At 39.3% G+C, this 18,263-nt stretch overlaps 2 protein-coding genes across 2 annotated transcripts; one reads left to right on the top strand and one right to left on the bottom strand.

Annotated features, from left to right (window-relative positions):
* The first annotated feature begins 4,016 nt into the window (after window positions 1-4,016).
* On the top strand, window positions 4,017-10,360 carry LOC112733046 (auxilin-related protein 2). The gene is made up of 8 exons (XM_025781901.3): window positions 4,017-5,097; window positions 5,391-7,011; window positions 7,483-7,606; window positions 7,717-7,814; window positions 7,928-7,993; window positions 8,349-8,438; window positions 9,089-9,265; window positions 9,865-10,360. The coding sequence occupies exons 1-8, from the start codon at window positions 4,433-4,435 to the stop codon at window positions 9,901-9,903; spliced, it is 2,880 nt and encodes a 959-aa protein (XP_025637686.1). The 5' UTR covers window positions 4,017-4,432; the 3' UTR covers window positions 9,904-10,360.
* A 176-nt stretch (window positions 10,361-10,536) lies between these two features.
* Window positions 10,537-12,869, bottom strand: LOC112733047 (amino acid permease 4). Its single transcript, XM_029291694.2, is given in 6 exon segments — window positions 10,537-10,677; window positions 10,680-11,286; window positions 11,371-11,725; window positions 11,812-11,905; window positions 12,230-12,463; window positions 12,633-12,869. Coding segments are annotated over 6 exon segments (1,434 nt in total). The 5' UTR covers window positions 12,751-12,869; the 3' UTR covers window positions 10,537-10,651.
* Between the last annotated feature and the right edge of the window lie 5,394 nt (window positions 12,870-18,263).

Below are 18,263 nucleotides of genomic sequence, written 5' to 3'. Positions count from 1 at the left end.
AATACTCCCTTTTTTTATATTTGGGTCCATCCCTAAATATCAGAATATAAATTTTGTATGCTAATATTAATGTAAATACTATTGTATAATTTTTTTTATTAAAAAATTTTGGACCCTCCAAACATTTCTTTTAAATTCTGTGTTTAATTATCTTAATCAATATTTTAGGTCTAAATTTTGAATAGGTATCAACTTATCAAGCTTAGAATTTAAAAAGGAGTATTTTGTCTCGGGTTAATACTCAAATTCGTCTCTGAAAGATCACGCGATCTTCATTTTCGTCCCCCGAATGATTTTTTTAATCAAATTAGTCCCCGAAAGAATTAATTTAAACCACGTTCGTCCTTCCGTTAACTGAGTGACGTCGCCGTTAAAAATCTGCTGACGTGGACTGTGACTTGGCTGGCCACCCTAACACTTGGCATGCTGTGTGTATTGCTGACGAGATATGTTTAGGGGTGTTTGCATCAATTTAGTCCCTTAGTGTCAAATTAAAAAAACCCTAATTCCCAACCTTCGAAGAACATGATTGCCTTGCTTGAGCGTTGTCGCAAACCCAAGTGTTGTTCTTGCAGGAGGAAGTTGATCTCGGCGCCATGATGGGAAGCGGAAGTGGAGGGTCCGGTGGTGGGTTTCCGTCGCACTCACACAGTAGTTATACGTCGAGCTCGGCCATGCGAAGAATAAGACAAAACCATGAGGAAACCTGTTTCTGCGGTTTAAAAACTTTGATCAAGAAATCTGGGACATCAAAGAATCCAGATCGGTTGTTTCATACTTGTGCAAGACATCAGGTGAGTTTAATTTTGTATAAATGATATCATCATGTTGGCTTTTACTCTTGTTCTAGGGTTTACACTGTTGTTCAATGTTTTCAGAAAGGGAACCATTGTAATTTTTTTAAATGGGTGGAAGAAAATGAAAATATAGCTGTTGCAGAAGGTTCCAGGGGTGTCCCAGAAATCGAAGGAGAACTGGACATTGATTATGAAGATTGGAAGGTTAAGTTAGCTTGGAGAATAGGTAGTTTAGAAGCAGAAGTCAGAGTACATAGAATGTTAATGTGCTTCATATTCACTATTGTGATGCTAATCATCTTAGTAGGAGCTTTACTTTGCATGTCATATATGTACAAATAGGACTGGTTTCGTTGTTTCCAGTACCCTGGCTAAAGTATTGTAATCTGAAACTAGAGTTTATAAATGGCAATTTGGATTTTGAATACACTTGTGATGAAAAGATAATATGTAAAGAAGCAAATGACAAATCAGACACAAAACAAGATAATAAAATTCCTTAAATTTCTTAATATAAAGTGTCAACACAAAAGGTAGTAGAGTTCCTAAAAGTGATTCAACAGAAACACTTCATACCAAGGCATAACATGCACTCAAAATAGAGGCCTTACAAAACATTCAGACTAGATAGTGTTTAACACAAACATATCTTTCCTAGTCTATAGCCTAAAAAAAAAAAAACAGTTGCATATATTCTGATTAATGTGCTTCAGATGGCGTCGTCTTTCTTCCTTGACCGTTTGAACCCTGGAGTCGGGACGAAATTCATAAAACTTGCAAGCTTCTTGGTTGTCGCAGCACTAGATCCTTTGATTGTTCCAGCAGAAATTGGAGTTGTTGCTGTTGGTGGAGCAGGTTGGGGAGAGGCAGTTCTTTTTCCTTTTTCCTTTACAAACTTGAAGCTGGTATGTGCTTCTCTTTAAAATCAGTCTTTCTTGTACCTCTACTTTCAAACTCTTCACCCCCACTGTCAGTGTCACTAACATCTCCCAAGTCTTTGGTGGGTTTATATAGACTGTCCTCAGCACTCTCATATGAGTCATGAGAGTCACTATCATCCTGAATAGGGGGATGGCTTAACAGCTCGACCAGATCTAGTGTAATGCTGAGAACCTTTGTTCTTATTTTTAGCATTTGACTTATTTGGAGGTTGGTACATACTTCCTGGTTTAACAGCAGTGCTGGGATTTGCATGTTGGGAGAAGCTTTTTGGTTGGAACTTGGGCTGGGGTTCGGGCTTCTGAGTGGGATGAGAACTACACTTTCTGGTGGGCTTAGAATTGGGCTTTTCAATGGGCTTTTCTGTGGGCTGAGAATTGGGCTTTTTCTTGGACTTTTTTGCTTGTTGGAAAGACCTTGTTTTGGGCTTAACATAGTCCATGTTCTTTTGGTGAGGATTGGGTCCAACAGAGTTAGGAGTGGCTTTGACTTTATTTTTGGGAGTGGGATGCAGAGGGTTTGTTGTTAGTGGCTGTGAGTGGCTCATTGTGGGATGGGATGCAAATTTCCTTGCTTGCATTGCAGGCTGTGTGCTAGGCAGCTTCAATAAAGGTGCATTGGTTGGCAGAATTACATCATCTTTCTCACTCATGCATTCCACCACGTGTGGCTCTGAAACTCCATGTTTAAAGAAAATGTTCATCACATTGTGATTCCTTCTACAAGTCTTACACAATTTCAGCAGGTATTTATCAGTCTCCAACTTCCTCAACCCACTCTCAAGCGACAGCCAAGGAACCTTCCACCAACATATGCCCCCCCAGCATATCCCAGTTCCTTAAATTATCCTTTAACAAAAAAAAAAATCCAACGTATCCCCATCAACCCCCATTAACACTTTCGTATTATCTGGTTCGTAGATTCTACTTCCTTTCTCATCATTTTTAAAGCTTCCACCATGATGAAATATGAAAGTCATCGGAGGACCTTCCATCTTAGAATTGCAAGGCCTCCAAACCCTATACAAAAATTAAAACAGAACTTGAAAAACACTAAATCATCACCAACACAGCAACTAAACCAGTAACCATTATTCCATTAACACAAAAAATAGTTATCATTTTTTCTAAGCCAAAAAAACAGAGTCTTTCCTCATTTATGCATTCAGCCGATCATAAACCAAACCCTGGGACGAAACCCTAGAACCTATGCACTAACAGCTTCTTAACGATGACTCAATCAAATAATGCGGAAACTAAGGGTTTACACAGTTTTACCAATTTTTTTTGGCAACATACAAAAAACTTTACCTCTTACTTCGAACGCAGAAATAATGCTGTGTACTTGCCTTCAGGTTTCCTACCAAGCTCCAGAGCAGACGCACGAACAATGCTCGACGACTACTCCAATGGTTGCGGACAATGGGGCGGTCTTCTTCGTCTTCGTGATGCTTGGTTAGGGGCCAGAGAAACAGAGAGTCACGAATGAAGAAGAACAAGTGAGGTTAGAGATCAAAGACAAAGTCTAAAACGTTACACTCTACCCTCAAAACACAGGCGTTTCATTGCATCACTCTGGAGTTGCCAAATGACGTCGTTTGGTTAGGGTGGGCAGCCAAGTCACAGTCCACGTCAGCAGATTTCTAACAACGACGTCACTTAGTTAACGGAAGGACAAACGTGGTTTAAATTAATTCTTTCGGGGACTAATTTAATTAAAAAAATCATTCGAGGACGAAAATGAAAATTGCGTGATCTTTCAGGGACGAATTTGAATATTAACCCATTTTATCTCTTATAAGTGGCGTCAGTTAGGAGTGATGCACCTATCCCCCATTTCACAATTAAAAAAAGGAATTTTTTTCTTATGTTGGCACTTCATCTTTTTTTTTTTAAATATTGGTAAGTCACTAAATTGTAAGGATTAATTAGTAATATTAACACACGTACCATTGTTTACATTGCGTATATATTTTAAAATAAAATTTAAAAATATTTAATCACATCTTAAAGTAATGTACTTAAAGTTAAACCAATTCAATTAGATAGTCATCTATTTATTTTTTTAACCAACAATTAGAGAGGAAAGTAAAAGAAAGACGAAGAGAAAGGATGACAAATTTTTTATTAGTAGTACAAAAAATATGATTACGAGTGTCACAAAATTTCCTAAAACAAATTTAGGCAAAAGTAAATTTTTAAAATTGAGAGAAAAAAAGGAACTTAAAAAACAAAATTAAAGAAAACTTAGAAAAGAAGAAAAAGAAAGCCTTGATAATGTAACTTGATCAAGTCATGTCTTATCTGCAGATAAAATATAATAAAAAAAAATTAAACTTACGTGGATCCATGAATTGTGTGTGAAAAATATTAGGAAAATGAAATGGGAAAAAAAGAAAGGATGATTTTAATTTTTCGGGTATAAGAAAAAGGAATTTCAACTGTTGCTCCATCAATCTTTTGCAACAAAGGCGAAAGTAAGGGAGGGAGAAGAAACAAATCAAATCATAGAGGGCATAACAAACCCATCAAGAAGCTCAGATTCCGTCACCTGCATCGCATGCTCCCTCCACCCTCACACACCAGATCACCTTCTTCTTCATCCTCATTTTCTTCGTTCACCAATTCTCTAATTGATCGATTCTACTTCCGGAAATTCCCCCAAATTTCCCAGCCAATAAGCAATCCCGTCGCACCATGAACGATTTCGATGGCCTCTTGGCCTCCGAATTCGGTTACAAACCCCAAGGCAAATCCGCTCCAATGGCTCGTTCCAAAGGATCCTCCAATTTCTCAAACACTTCTTCCTCTCTTAACTTCGATTTGGGATCGCGATCCGCACGCGCTACCAATTCCACGGCTTCTGATTTCGGCTCCACTTCCGTGTTTGGATCCTCTGGTGGCATGAGGAACCGCGATGCTGGCGGTGGTTTCGACGAGATGTTCGGCGGCTCGATCGCCAGATCGGAGTCTCGCGGCGGAGCGGACTCGCCATTTGATTTGGACTCCATGTTTCGTGGCGGCTCCTCATCCACCGCCGGGGACTTCGGTTCCAGGTCGACGAACTCGCCGAAGCCGGTCTACGACAAGCCTGTGTATGACGATGATGACATTTTCGATGGGATTCCAGGGTTGAAGAGCACGTCTAAGGCTAAGTATGAAGATGTTTTTGCATCCGTGGCTTCGTCAGCGCCAGGAAGTGGCGGCGGCGGCGGCAGTAGCGCGTTTGATGATCTTCTTGGCGGGTTTGGAAGGGAGTCGAAGACTTCCGGTGGGAAGAGATCGGAGAAGGATGATAGAGGTGATCCTGCTTTTGATGATTTGCTAGCTGGATTCGGAAGCAGTAAGCCACCTGGTAACAGGTATTTATGAACATTGAACGGAGTGTGAGTTACTGAGTTGTTTTTGGTATCAGAGATTCTCTTGTAGTTGGCATTGTTCGGTAGTGGTATCCAGCTTTTACTTAATGCGCAAGTATATGCATGAGCTAACCTATGTGCGTGTCTTAAATTTTCTGTTGCCTTCAAATTATTGGAGATGGAAGGCTTGATTCCACAGAACTGGAATATAGAGTTATTTTTTTAATGTTTCGTAAATATTGTTTATTTTCGCATTGGTTGGTGCATCTTTAGTTATTTTCACACATTATTAACAGGCACACCGAAGATATCGGTTTGTCCTCAGTACCAACTGTCAGTGCAGCTAAAGCAACCTCTACGGCATCAGAAGACCCTTTCCGAGTATTTGAATCAGTTTCAGCACCAGTGGATTCAACCTCAGACCACAGTACAGATCCGTTGGAAGAAATTAGTAAGTTTAGTAGTTCTAGAAGCACAAAAAACGATAGTTCAGCAAATGCTAATGGAAGAGTATATGATGATATTGATCCTTTTGGCGGGCTTGGACAATCTGTACCTGCATTCACATCAGAGAGAAATAGCAGGAAGGGCAGCTTGTCTCCACAGTCAAATACGAGCCCTGGTTCGACTAGAGATAAAGAACAAGTTGAAATGTTTTCTGCAAGGAGTCCTGAGAAACGGTCGCAAAACAAGATCCCTGTTGAAAATGATCGAGAGGTTCCGCAATCCCCTTCTTACATGCCTTCATATTCACCTGGTTCTAATAAACCGGTTGGCCAAAGGTCTACTTCCCCCAATTATAATAATGCTAATTTTAGACAGGCCAATGCTGAGGAAGATATGTCTCCAAAATATGAAGAAAATGTAGAATTTGGTGAGGATATATGGTTGACAGTGTCAGAGGTTCCTCTTTTTACACAGCCAACTACTGCACCACCACCATCAAGACCCCCTCCCCCACGGCCGGTAAATATTTCAAGAATGGGAACAGGCTCCCCAGCTTCTGCCAATTCTAGAAAGAAGGCTAATGAGTACTCTACTTTCCCTAGTTCCACTCGATTCTCTCAAGCTCCTAAATCTGCTCCTTCTGCAGCAAGGGCATCCCCTACACCACCACAGTTTGATGAACTTGATGATTTTGCTATGGGCAGGAGTCGTGCTAATGATGACCAGAGTGGAAATGGTCTTCTTGATGAGGAATTAGAGATGAACTCTGCTGCGGCTGCTATGAAGGAGGCAATGGATAGAGCCGAAGCTAAATTTAAACATGCAAGGGAAGTTAGGGAGCGAGAAAACACAAGGGCAGCTAGAAATAGAGAAGGTGTGCAATTTGAAAAAGATGAGATGCTAGAAGAGAGAGAAAAACAGGAAAAGTTAGACCGTGAGCGGCAGCAAAAGGAGAGGGAGGAAAATGAGCAAAGAAGACTCATGAAAGAAAGGGAGGAGAAAGAAAGAGAAAAGCAGCGGCTTGAGAGAGAAAGAGCAAGGCAGGCTGTAGAAAGAGCTACTAGAGAAGCACGTGAAAGAGCAGCTGCTGAAGCTCGCCAAAGAGCTGAAAGAGCTGCTGTTGGGAAAGCAGCTGCTGAGGCTCGAGAGCGTGCTGAGAGGGCTGCAGTGCAGAGGGCACAGGCTGAAGCCCGAGAAAGGGCTGCCACAGAGGCAAAGGAAAGGGCTGAACGGGTTGCTGCAGAGGCAAAGGAGAGGGCTGAAGCTGAAGCACGAGCTAAAGCAGAACGTGCTGCTGTAGAGAGGGCTGCTGCAGAGGCTCGAGAAAGGGCTGCGGCTGAGGCCCGAGAAAGAGCCGCTTCTGCTGCTGCAGGAGCAAACCAACAAAAGAATGAAAATGATCTCGAGTCCTTCTTTGGCACGGGTGCAAGAGCCAGTAGTGCTCCAAGACCTCCTCGGACTACCTCTTCAGTGAGTACCTTTTTTCTTTTTGAACATTGTCTAGAGTTCTGTACTTATACTGTAACAAATAATAGCAAAATTTATCTTTCACAATTCGTCCCATACCGTCATGCAAAATTTCTCCTGTAAGATAGGATGTTAGAGTTAGTTAAAAACAAAAAATCGCTTAAGCAAGTGTCGAGGTTCGAATTCCGCCTTGTGCATGCAGCAACCCATTGGCTAGCGGCAAACTCTTAAATGGAAGCTCAGATCCGCGGCGGATTAGTCCTTGGCCTATCGGACTAGAGGATACCGTGGAAAAAAAAAAGGTTAAAAACAAAATGAAAATGTTTAAAAACAATGACTTGTAGTTAATGAAGTATAAGTTTATTTTTTTATGATTTATATAAAAAATAAATGTAGGAATAACATGCATGTTAAATTCAGTGTTATACTATTGCAAATTTTGTTATGAAGTTTTCTGAAGCTGTTTGTTTACAGGACTCTCTATTTGAAAATCAATTTCAGTCAGATATAACAAGGAAATCTGCTGGTGCATCTTCAAACATGAAGAAAGCATCATCATCCACTAATATTGTTGATGATCTTTCTTCAATTTTCGGAGGTAGATTTGTGGTTCCAGTACATTGGTTATTGATGCAAAAGTGGTTTACATTTTCAGCTGCCATTGCTTAGTTCATCACTCTTTTTGTCATTCTCTTTTATGGTCTGAAGCTGCTCCGTCATCTGGAGAATTTCAAGAAGTTGAAGGGGAAACTGAAGAAAGGCGAAGAGCCAGGTTGGAACGCCACCAGAGGACTCAAGAGCGTCAGGTATGTGTTTACATGTTTGTTTCCTTGATTTCATTCCCTTTTAGTATTTCTTGATATAAAGAATAGGTGAAGAATAATCTGCATATGTTATGACTGTTGACATTTTATATTAGGCAAAAGCTTTGGCCGAGAAGAATCAACGCGACCTGCAAACTCAAAGAGAGCAAGCTGAAAGACATGTAAGTAGTTTCTTTTTTCATCTTGTTCCTGTTTACTTACATGCACCAGTACTATGGTGCATATGTACACCTATTTCGCCTTCGTCCATGTTCTGCATTTTAAAAAAAATCCATTTTTCAGAAGTCACTAAATATATAGATGCAGATCGGATAGAGATGGCTGTAACGTGGTCCTTGTCAGCCAGTATTCCTGTTTACTTTTATATATTTAATATTTAATTTAATGATGAATGAAATTATGGTTTTGCTCTGCTTGTTTGCGTCTAGAAAAATTATGCCCTTTAAATTTCTCTTTCCATTGATTATAGTTTTCAAATATTTATTATTATTATTATTATTATTATTATTATTTCAGAGGCTTGCTGAAACGCTGGATTTTGAAATTAAGCGCTGGGCTGCCGGAAAAGAGGGGAACTTGCGTGCTTTGCTCTCCACCTTACAATATGTATGTACTTATTGCACACACACTGAATAATTTGATATGTTTTTGTTAGATCCATGTAATGCCAAGAAGTATATAGTATTCTAGTCTTAAATAACCTGTTTATTTCTTCCTTTAGAATTCTTGAGTACAAATTCTTTGAAATTGAACGGTGGATCTTTGTAATTTTGGATGTACATTTTCTCACACATTTGTCATCAATCTACCACCCTAGGCCGAGATGTACATGATGTCCTTATTCTCATACTGTCTTGTTGATTGTATAATTTTCAAGTGTTACTGCTTGGTAAAGGTAGACCACTCTAGCAATTTTTGGTTATAAACGTCAACCTCAGTAGCAAACAAGCAATTTACAATCAACTACTAACTAGCGTACCACATCCCTGGGAGGCAAGATTGATTTTCATTTTTCAGAAGCTTATAATGTGCACTTCTTCTGTTAAAGTCAATCCTGCGGTAACATGAGTAGAAGTAAAAGAACCTGTTCTCTTAGACCACTCCCCTTCCCTCACCCAAAAAAAAAAAAAAAAGATAATCCATTTATTTAAGTATTGTAGGATTCAACCTGTGAATTTGCGGTATCTAGGTGTTGGTTTTTTTTCCTCCAAAATTTTGGCAGATGTTAACTAGTTTTCTTCGTGAACAATGTTCAGGTGTTGTGGCCTGAATGTGGTTGGCAGCCAGTTTCTTTGACTGATTTGATAACAGGAGCTGCAGTTAAAAAAGCATATAGAAAAGCTACATTGTGTATTCATCCTGATAAAGTGCAGCAGAAGGGTGCCACTCTTCAGCAGAAATATATAGCAGAGAAGGTGTTTGATCTACTCAAGGTATTTTAGGCCATTTACTGTAACTTCTATATGCAACTTGAATGCTTTATAAGAAGAAATAGTATTTGGTAGCCGGTGGCAATCAATGGTTTTCTGAATGTTGATTATGGACTGCTATCATGATTAAGTGGTTTCTAAAAGTGGGTTTCAACATAGTTTGTGATCACCGGACTTCCTCAGTAGGCAGTTGTTGAATATGGATTTTGTAAAATGTGTGAAACTGAAACCCATACACTTTTATGTTTGCAGTTTTGATTTAATATTAGGCAATAAAAGGATACCCTGGCCGTTTATGTGGTTTTTTGAGTGATCACATGACCTTTTAACAATTTTTAATTCTGATCACCATCATCCATGTATGGTTTATATGCCCTTAGATTTGTGCGTGCCGCTCACATTAAACCAGTCCTCTCACTTGATACATTTCCCCCACTCACACTCAGTTGAAGAAGAGTTGTCTCATGACATACATTTTATTTTTATTATGTATAAAGTGCTGAATTCCTGAAAGTTTCAGCAGTTCATACAATCTATTTTCTAGTCCTGAACGTACATACCTTCATATGTTGCCTGAAAGTTTGATGATTTATTTATAACAGGAGGCTTGGAATAAATTCAATTCTGAGGAGCTTTTCTAATCTCTGATGAAAGCATCTACTTGAGGCATTTTGTTCAACGATTATATTGAGAGGAGACCACAACGCTGTTTCAGCCGTCTCCCTCGATCACTGCACATTTGTTTTGATTGAAGTTATAGTGTATCTATGGAGAAGTATTACTTTCCCGCTGCCTTCTCTTCAATGGGATCGTGTTCTTCAGGAGAGAGAAAGAAGGGGGGGGGGGTTGGGTTTCTACAGATGTTTATCATTGTAGCATGTTTTGTTGATGTAAAATATCATTATCAATTTTATTATTCATTAATCATTATCCCTAATTTTAGTGAGGGCTCAAGAGCATTTTTTTTTTTCCTTTCCAAATTCTTTCTCTCTTCTTTGTTGTGATATAGTACGATCTCTCAGGAATATATACGATTTTGTGAATTATATGATTTATGCAAGGATCTCAGCCCGAGCTTCTGCATTTCATGAAACTAAATTGACTGTCAGCATTGTGTTGGATCTGTTGCCTTGTCGAATTACTTTTCAAGCCAAAGTCATCTTTCTACGTTTTATAATTATTTCATTGTTGTAACTCTGCTGTTCAATTTGACGTTTGCTTCTGGACTGGAGTGACTCGTGAGGAAATATAACATGTCAATTTAATATACAACATGCTTAATGAGGGTGACCGACAGGAAACCCATTTTCCTTCATTGATGTATTAGATAACAGTGCAAAGTACAAGAAAACCCGAACCAAATCCATGACTGCCCACATTAGAGCTTAACTAGTAGTCAGATTGGAATGGTTTAGGTCAAGCAAGACACCAGCAAGAGAACCAACAGCAGCAATAAGTGATACCATTAGGCATGCCATACTGAACATCTGTAGCGTTATCCATTTGGCACTCCATCTTGCTATATTCTTCTGTTTAATGTACATCATCACCGGAAAGTAAACCGTCAAAGGCCAAAACCCCATTGCTCCAATCACTCCCACTATGTCGTTAAAGAAAGGAAGCAACATGGACGTGACAGTTGTAAGCATAACAAACACTGTCCTCCAACTCAGTCTAAACAGGCTTAGTTTGTACGGGGGAAGACCCGGAATCGGGACTTTGAAATCCCTGTTAATGTTGGGCCATCTTTGCGCCGCCCATTTCTCCACAAATGCAAAGATTGGTTGCGCAAACACTTGGTATGCACCCACAAGGTGGATCACTATTGCGGCATTAGCAATGTCTACCAGCCAATATGGGTTGTAGAAACCAAAACCAGTGAGCAGGTTCCCCGGTGCTGCATCTCCAAAAGCAGCATACCCCATGCACCCACAAAGCATGTAGAACGTTGTGGTTACTGCAATGCTAATCTTTGTAGCCTTCTTCATTGTTTTTGCTTCACATGGTGGGGATTTCAGGGTGTCCTGTTATGTTGTCAGAGATATTAATTACATCAATCAGAATTCAATTCATTGAATGAAGAGAGGGCCAGAGGGGTGTGGGTGTACCTGAATTTCAATGAGAACAACAGCATATGAATATGCAAAGGCAATATCACCAAGAGCTTGGGAAGTTCTCCATATCTTTTGGGCCTCTGAGACAGCTCCAACACTGATTCCTATGAGGGATCCCTTGAAACTACCCCTTTCTGCAACTTTGGCAATCCCAAGAGAGAGACCGATTATGGAATATGTGAAAGACATGACTGCAGCAACTGTTGAAAGCCACCATATTTGATCAAAGTCTGGAATCTGTGAAAGGAAAATCTCTATTATCCCAAATATCATGATGTATTGGCTGCTTGACTCGTGGCATGGCCCTTTGTCCCCGCTGCTATGGAAACAATTTGACTTCTTGATTGCCCTGTATGTATGTAACCCATCAACTGTCACAAACCAATTAAATTATGATGAATATATATGGAAATTAGAATGTAAAATTAATCTGACATCATGCTAATAGAAGCCGCAATTGTGTATCCTACTACGATTCCCAGCAGGTTCAGGTACTGAAACATCCCACATAGCTTAACGTTCACTCCACCTGCCATTATTGCCAACACAATATATACATGCATTCAGCCACAGAAGACCATCTATCTTGCCATGCATGGTCACCAATATTTATTCATTTTTTCCCATCAAAATTTAACTCATAACTTTTTACCAACCGACATGAAATATCTTTTCTTTTCCTTAAGCAGAAAATTAAATAAAACGATGCAGCCCTGCTAGTTTTAATTAATTAAGCTACCTAGGCATGCATGATAAAACAAAATAAAAAATATTATTCGTAAACCAAAATGTTTGACTTCGGTATATATATAGCATAGCCCAAAGAAAATAAATGTGGTAGTTAATTAGATACCGAGAATGGAGCGAACAGCGTCCATGTAAGTGTAGTTTCTCTTGCCGGAGATGGGGTCGCTGCTGCGGTAACACTGAGAAAGAAGGGAGGAAGTGTAGAGAGTGACGAAAGAGAACAAGATCATGACGGCAGGGCCAGCAAGCCAACCTAACTGAGCAATGGCCCAAGCCAAAGATAGAACCCCAGATCCTATCACTGCTGTTATTATGTGCGAGCTTGCAGTCCACACACTTCCTGCATATGCACATGGCCACATACACATACACATACATGCATATGCATGCATGCCCCCTCTCGTTTATTATACTTATATTATTAATATTGTATATGCAAGATTGAAATTATAAATCATCAGGTCAATTAATGATGGGATGAATTAAATTATAATTTGTTTTTCTTGTACCAGTTCGTTTGACACGGCCATCGTCATCATAGAATTTGGAGTCATCCATGGCCAGTGCTTCCATTTGGAAAGCTTGATGGTGACTACGGTTGGATGTGGCTGCGTTTTCTGAAGGCATCTTTGGTAATGAGGTAGCTAAGATATATGTAGTGTTGTGTGGATTGTGAGAGTGGGAGAGAGAAAGAGACTCAGAGAGTCTGGGTATGTTGTTGTTGGATGCAGGTACAGTCCTTCATGGCGAGAAATGGCAGCTATTTATAGGGAAGTTTAATGTTCGAAGACGGAAAAAAACAATTAACCCAACTAGTTAAATTTATCTTATTTAATATTTATTTATTATAGAATATATTAAATAAAATAAAAAATAATAAAATTTGATAATTTTTTAATAATATTTTTTTATTATCAAACATTTTTATTTAGATTTTACCAAATTACACTAATTACTACATTAGGTGTCACATTTAATAAATTAAAGATTTTTTTTGTGAAATAATAGGGTTAAGTATGATTTTGGTCCCCCAATGTAGAGGCCGAAAATCGATTTCGTCTCCGATTTTTTTATTTTTGTTACAAAATAGTCCCCAAGATTATTTCAGTTTGTTTTAAAATTGTCTTTTTCATCAATTTTATTTTTTTATTACCAAATTATCTCTCATTAAAAAAATTATAAAATAAAATAAATATAAAATAAATAAAAAAAAGAAAAGAAATGGATACAAAGAATCGCGGGGGGAGGGGGGCACGAGAAAAGGGGGAGAGGGGAGAGAAGGGAGAAGGGAAGCTGCACTGCCGCACCGCCGTCCTACCGCCTGTGATCCGCCACTGCTCTCTACACTAATGGCAAGAGAGGAGAGAGTAGAGGGAGAGAGAAAGAGGAGAGGAACGAAACCCTCCATAGCACCGCAACCCCTCCTCCTCCACCACCGTCGCAACCCCTCCTCCTCCACATCGTCGTTCACCACCGCAGTCCCTCCTCCACCACCATCGCCGCAACCCTTTTCTTCTGTTTTAATTTTTTATTCTTTTTTCTTTAATTTTTCAGATTTAAAGGATTCTATTGTTGTTGTTGTTGATGATGCTTCTGGTAGCTTCTATTTATTCCTTTTATTCCATTGTTGTTGTTGATGCTTTGGTTGCTTCTGTTTTTGCTGTTTCTATTTTTGTTTCTACTTCTAGTTTTGTTTTTGTTGTCGCTCTAATTCCATTATCCATTATTATTGTTGTTGTTGTCCTGCTGATTGTTATCTATTGTTGCCTGCTTTTGTTTCTGTAGTTGTGCATCTGCTTCTACTTCTAGTTAATGTTGAGGAAGAAGAGGGGTGTTGAGGAAGAAGAGGGAAGGGATGGGTATTCGTCCGAAGGATAATTTTAAAACAAACTAAAACTTTGGGAACCATTTTATAGCAAAAAAAAGTTGGGGACGAAATTGATTTTCAACTTCTACGTTGGGGACTAAAATCATACTTAACCCTAAATAATACGTTCTCTGTTTTATATTGAATTTTTTTTTTTGTTATAAATTAAGTATCACTTTCTAATTTCAAAAAATTATTAATTAAATTTTACTTATCATGCTTTCTATTATTAAATAAAAAAAAGTTAAAAGAAAAAAATTGATAAAAAGAGTTAGCATTAAGAATATTTTGATCGTCTTCTTTTAATTGATTACATTTTCAACAAAACTTAATTAATAATCGTTTTAATTAAAAAGGACAACTAATTTTTTTAAAAAAGAAAAGTATAAAAACAAAGTGTGGCTAAATACAGTATCTGGTTAAGTTAATGATATTTAATGAAGTAGAAGACTTTTTGAGTAACATTAAAGAGATAATAGTATAAAGTTATTTTATTTAACTTAACGTTAAACTAATATGAGCTTCTAAGGACAAATGATAAATCACGAATAGTGGAAGTTTTTAATTTAATAAATGAAAGACAAATATTTCGAAAACTTAAATTTTTTATATTTTAAATAAAAACTTTTTTAATATGTGAATATATATCTATTTTGGTTCTCAAAAAATTTCGGATTAGACACTTTAGTTTTTAACTAAAATTAAGGGATAAGTATGATTTTGGTCCCTAAAGTAGGGGCCAAAAATTTATTTCGTCCCTTGGCTTTTTTTCGCAACAAAAAGGTCCCTTAGGTTCCGGTTTGTTTTAAAATCGTCCCTCTGACGATTTTAACCCTGTGGTTGTTGGATTTCGTTACGACCATTTTTTAACGGATATGGGAAACATTAATTAATATAAATAAATAATAATAGAAGGATTAAATCAAGAAAGTGAAAGAAAATGAGGTGCAGGGGAGGGAGGAATAACGACGAGACTTGCTGCTGAAGGTCGACGGCTAGGGTTTAGGAGTCAGTGGCGTCCATGGCTTCCCAGAGCTCAAGAGCCTCACGTTTTCGTTCAAATGCAAAGGAGTTGCTCTGTGGCCATGGTGAGAGGCCGGTTTTGCGAATTTCATCGACGAAGGATAACCCTGGACGAAGATTTTGGGGTTGTGTATACTATGAGGTAAAGTGTTCTTCCTATTTTGCTATTGTGGGTCTGAGAATTTGAGATTTCTTCATATGTTTCTGTGGCTTGCACTAGGTTCAGGATGGGTGTGATTTCTTCAGATGGGCAGATCCGGAACCTGGAGCTGTTCAGGAAGAGGTTGAATTTGCAAGAAATAGGAGAAAGATAACGAAATTAAAGGCAAGATTGAAGGAGTTGGAGACGAAGCTTTGGGTTGTGGCTGCTCTATGTTTTGCTGGGTGGGTGGGTTTTCTGTTCTTATTCCTGCAGAATCATTACAACTTGAAGCAGCCGAATGGAATGCACTTAGGTTATAGATGATTTGGTAGGGAATGTTATGAGGTTTACTGTGTTGTGTGGGTAGAGTTTGAGGGTATTCTCTGATGTTACAGTGGTTTAGGTTTGTAGCAACTTTGAAAGTGTTTGAACTAATGAAGAAAAGTGTTGTGTAATGTTGCCCAAATTGTCACCTTCTTTGATAGTGGACCTGTTTTATTTTGTAATGTAAAAGTAGTTTATGAGCAAAGCAGAAAAGCATTCAATAGAAGATCTGGAAATTCAGTAATTAGTAATGCAATATTTCATTTGATGACTAGTTAAAACATACACAAATATTTTGTCTTTGGCTCCACATGCCTAGTACCAAAAAACAGAGAAGCAACACTGCAAGTGTCCTCAGGCACTTAATACCAAAATACAGTACTCAAACTAATGTAACTAAGGTAAAGTTCTTAATGTAAATATCCAATACCAAAATTAAAAACACTTCTTGCAAAACATTAACACAAGAGTCACAGAAAATTTCACACTCTAATCCTAAAGATTTCCCCACTGAGATGGGGGTAACTTGGCCATCAACCTCAGCTTTTGCATGGGTAGATGAGGTGCACTGCATTGAATGACAGAAAAGGGCTTCTTCCTCACAGATGGCTGGCTAGGAGGCTGTTTGTTGCTGGTGGAGGTTGCAGAAGATGCAGCCTTGTTCTTGGGCTGGGCCAGGATGTTGGGCTGATTGGAAGCTTTCTTGGGCTTGGTGGAAGCCTTCTTGGGCTGAGGTGCTTCTGTGGTGGGCCGGGCTTCACGTTTCTTGGGCCTTGTGGGGTTTTTCCTGGTATGAGATGCTGGCAGATTGGATGGTGATGGTGTAGTAGTCCTCTTTCTCCCTCCCCAAGCTGTCTGACCAGGTGCCAGCTTAGCTGCATTCTTCTTAGCTCTGTTGGTTGAACTTTGGGCCTACAATAATTATGTAAATCATATAGAAAGTAACACACATATCATATAGTAGTAAACTTATATAGTTGGCAATCATGATGCTAGTTGAACCCTAGAATAGCATATCACAAACCCTCTTACCCTCTTCTTAGGAAGGCTGCAGCCGCTTTTCTTGTGTCCAACTCCACCACAGTTAGAGCATCTTTGGACTTCTCCCCTCCGTGACATATGAGTCTGGCTTCTAAAGTCTTCATCTGCAGCCCCTCTTTTCCTCTTCTTCACCGGTCTGTGGCTTGGCCTCCTGTAAGGAGGTGGGATGACATCATCATATTGAGTCCTCTCCCATAGCTCCGGGCCGTTTACAGGGTGTATCACCGCCTCGTAGCACCTGATATAAGCCTCCTTCTTGTAGCATTCATCCACATATGACTCCAAATTAAGGCCCTTGAAGGTGATGCAGCTGATGGCATGAGGACAAGGAATCCCACTAAGTTGCCAATTCCTGCAAGAACATTCACCAGCTGCCAAATCCACAACATACTTATCTAGACCACTCATGACCTCGTATTGGCTAGCAGATGACCAGTAAGGCCTCCAGTCCCTAGCTAAGCTTGCCCGTTTCTCTAATTTCTTACAAATCATTGGCATAATGTTTCCTGGATAATTAAGAACCCTTTCCCTATTTGCAGCCCATCTAGTCATCATGTAAATCCTAATATCCTCTAACATGCTCACAATTGGTTTTTCTCTTGCTTCTACTAACACAGAATTGAAACTCTCACTCATGTTATTAACAAGACTGTCACATTTAGATAGGAAGGTAAACCTGGATCTTGACCAGAACCTTGGTGGAATGCCATTCAGATGTCTAAATGCTCCCTCATTCAGAAGTCGCAAAGTTTTCATTTCCTTCTCCCAGATCTGCCAATGACTTGCTTTAGCACACCTCCACATCTTGTTCTTTAGCTCTAAACCAGGAAACTTCTTCCTAAAGTTGCTGTAGAGATGCCTGACACAGAACCTGTTATCCACACCTGGAATGACCTCTTCAAATACCGGCAATAAGCCCTGTTTACAGTTAGGTAAGATTTCAAATTGTTACTTCATTTATTAAAATAAATTCAAGGACAACTTGTGAAAGGCTGATATATTGTGAGTTTCCTTTTGCTGATCAGACATAAACGTGCACTTTGCAATATTGTGTGGGCCTAAGTCATCGGACAGGTGACGCAGAAACCATACCCAAGAGTCCTTATTCTCCGCCTCCACAACCGCATACGCTAAGGGGAAAATCTGGTCATTTGGATCTCTTCCGACTGCAGTCAACAGTTGTCCACCTTGGGGGGTTTTCAAGAAGCAACCGTCCAGCCCAATGAACCTTCTGCAGTGTTGAAAACCTTTCTTGCAAGCCTCAAAGCATACATACATTCTTTGGAAGACACAATAGTTCATCAGTTCTGCATTCTGTCTCTCTTGAGCAAAATCTGGTGATCTAATAACCTTGAGAATCACTGTGGAACCTGGGTTTGTTCTTAGGAGTTCATGGCAGTAGTCATTTATTCGCTTGTACTGCTCCCTAAAGGCCCCCTGTATCTGACTCAAAGCTTCATGTTTTGTCTTAGCTGCCATTGCCTTGGTAACAGTCAAGTTCCATTTTTTGTGAGCCTTTGCAACTAGCTCCTTCACCTTGATCTTTGGGTTGGATTCAACTTTCTTCTTAAACTGGGTACCCAACCATTTGCTGTGCATAATCCCAACCCGGTGTGTCTGCATGCAGGTATGTTGGAGATTCATGCTTCTTAGTTGCCAAGTGGACTCCTCACCCACCCTGTGTGCATATAACCAAAATGGGCAGCCTTTCTGACAAACAGCTCGGACCCTCACCAAGTCGCA

Source organism: Arachis hypogaea, chromosome 13 (genome assembly GCF_003086295.3).
Source record: "Arachis hypogaea cultivar Tifrunner chromosome 13, arahy.Tifrunner.gnm2.J5K5, whole genome shotgun sequence".
Classification (NCBI taxonomy): domain Eukaryota; kingdom Viridiplantae; phylum Streptophyta; class Magnoliopsida; order Fabales; family Fabaceae; genus Arachis; species Arachis hypogaea.
The sequence above is the reverse complement of the archived record's forward strand: the minus strand, read 5'-3'. Positions and strand labels throughout refer to the sequence as shown.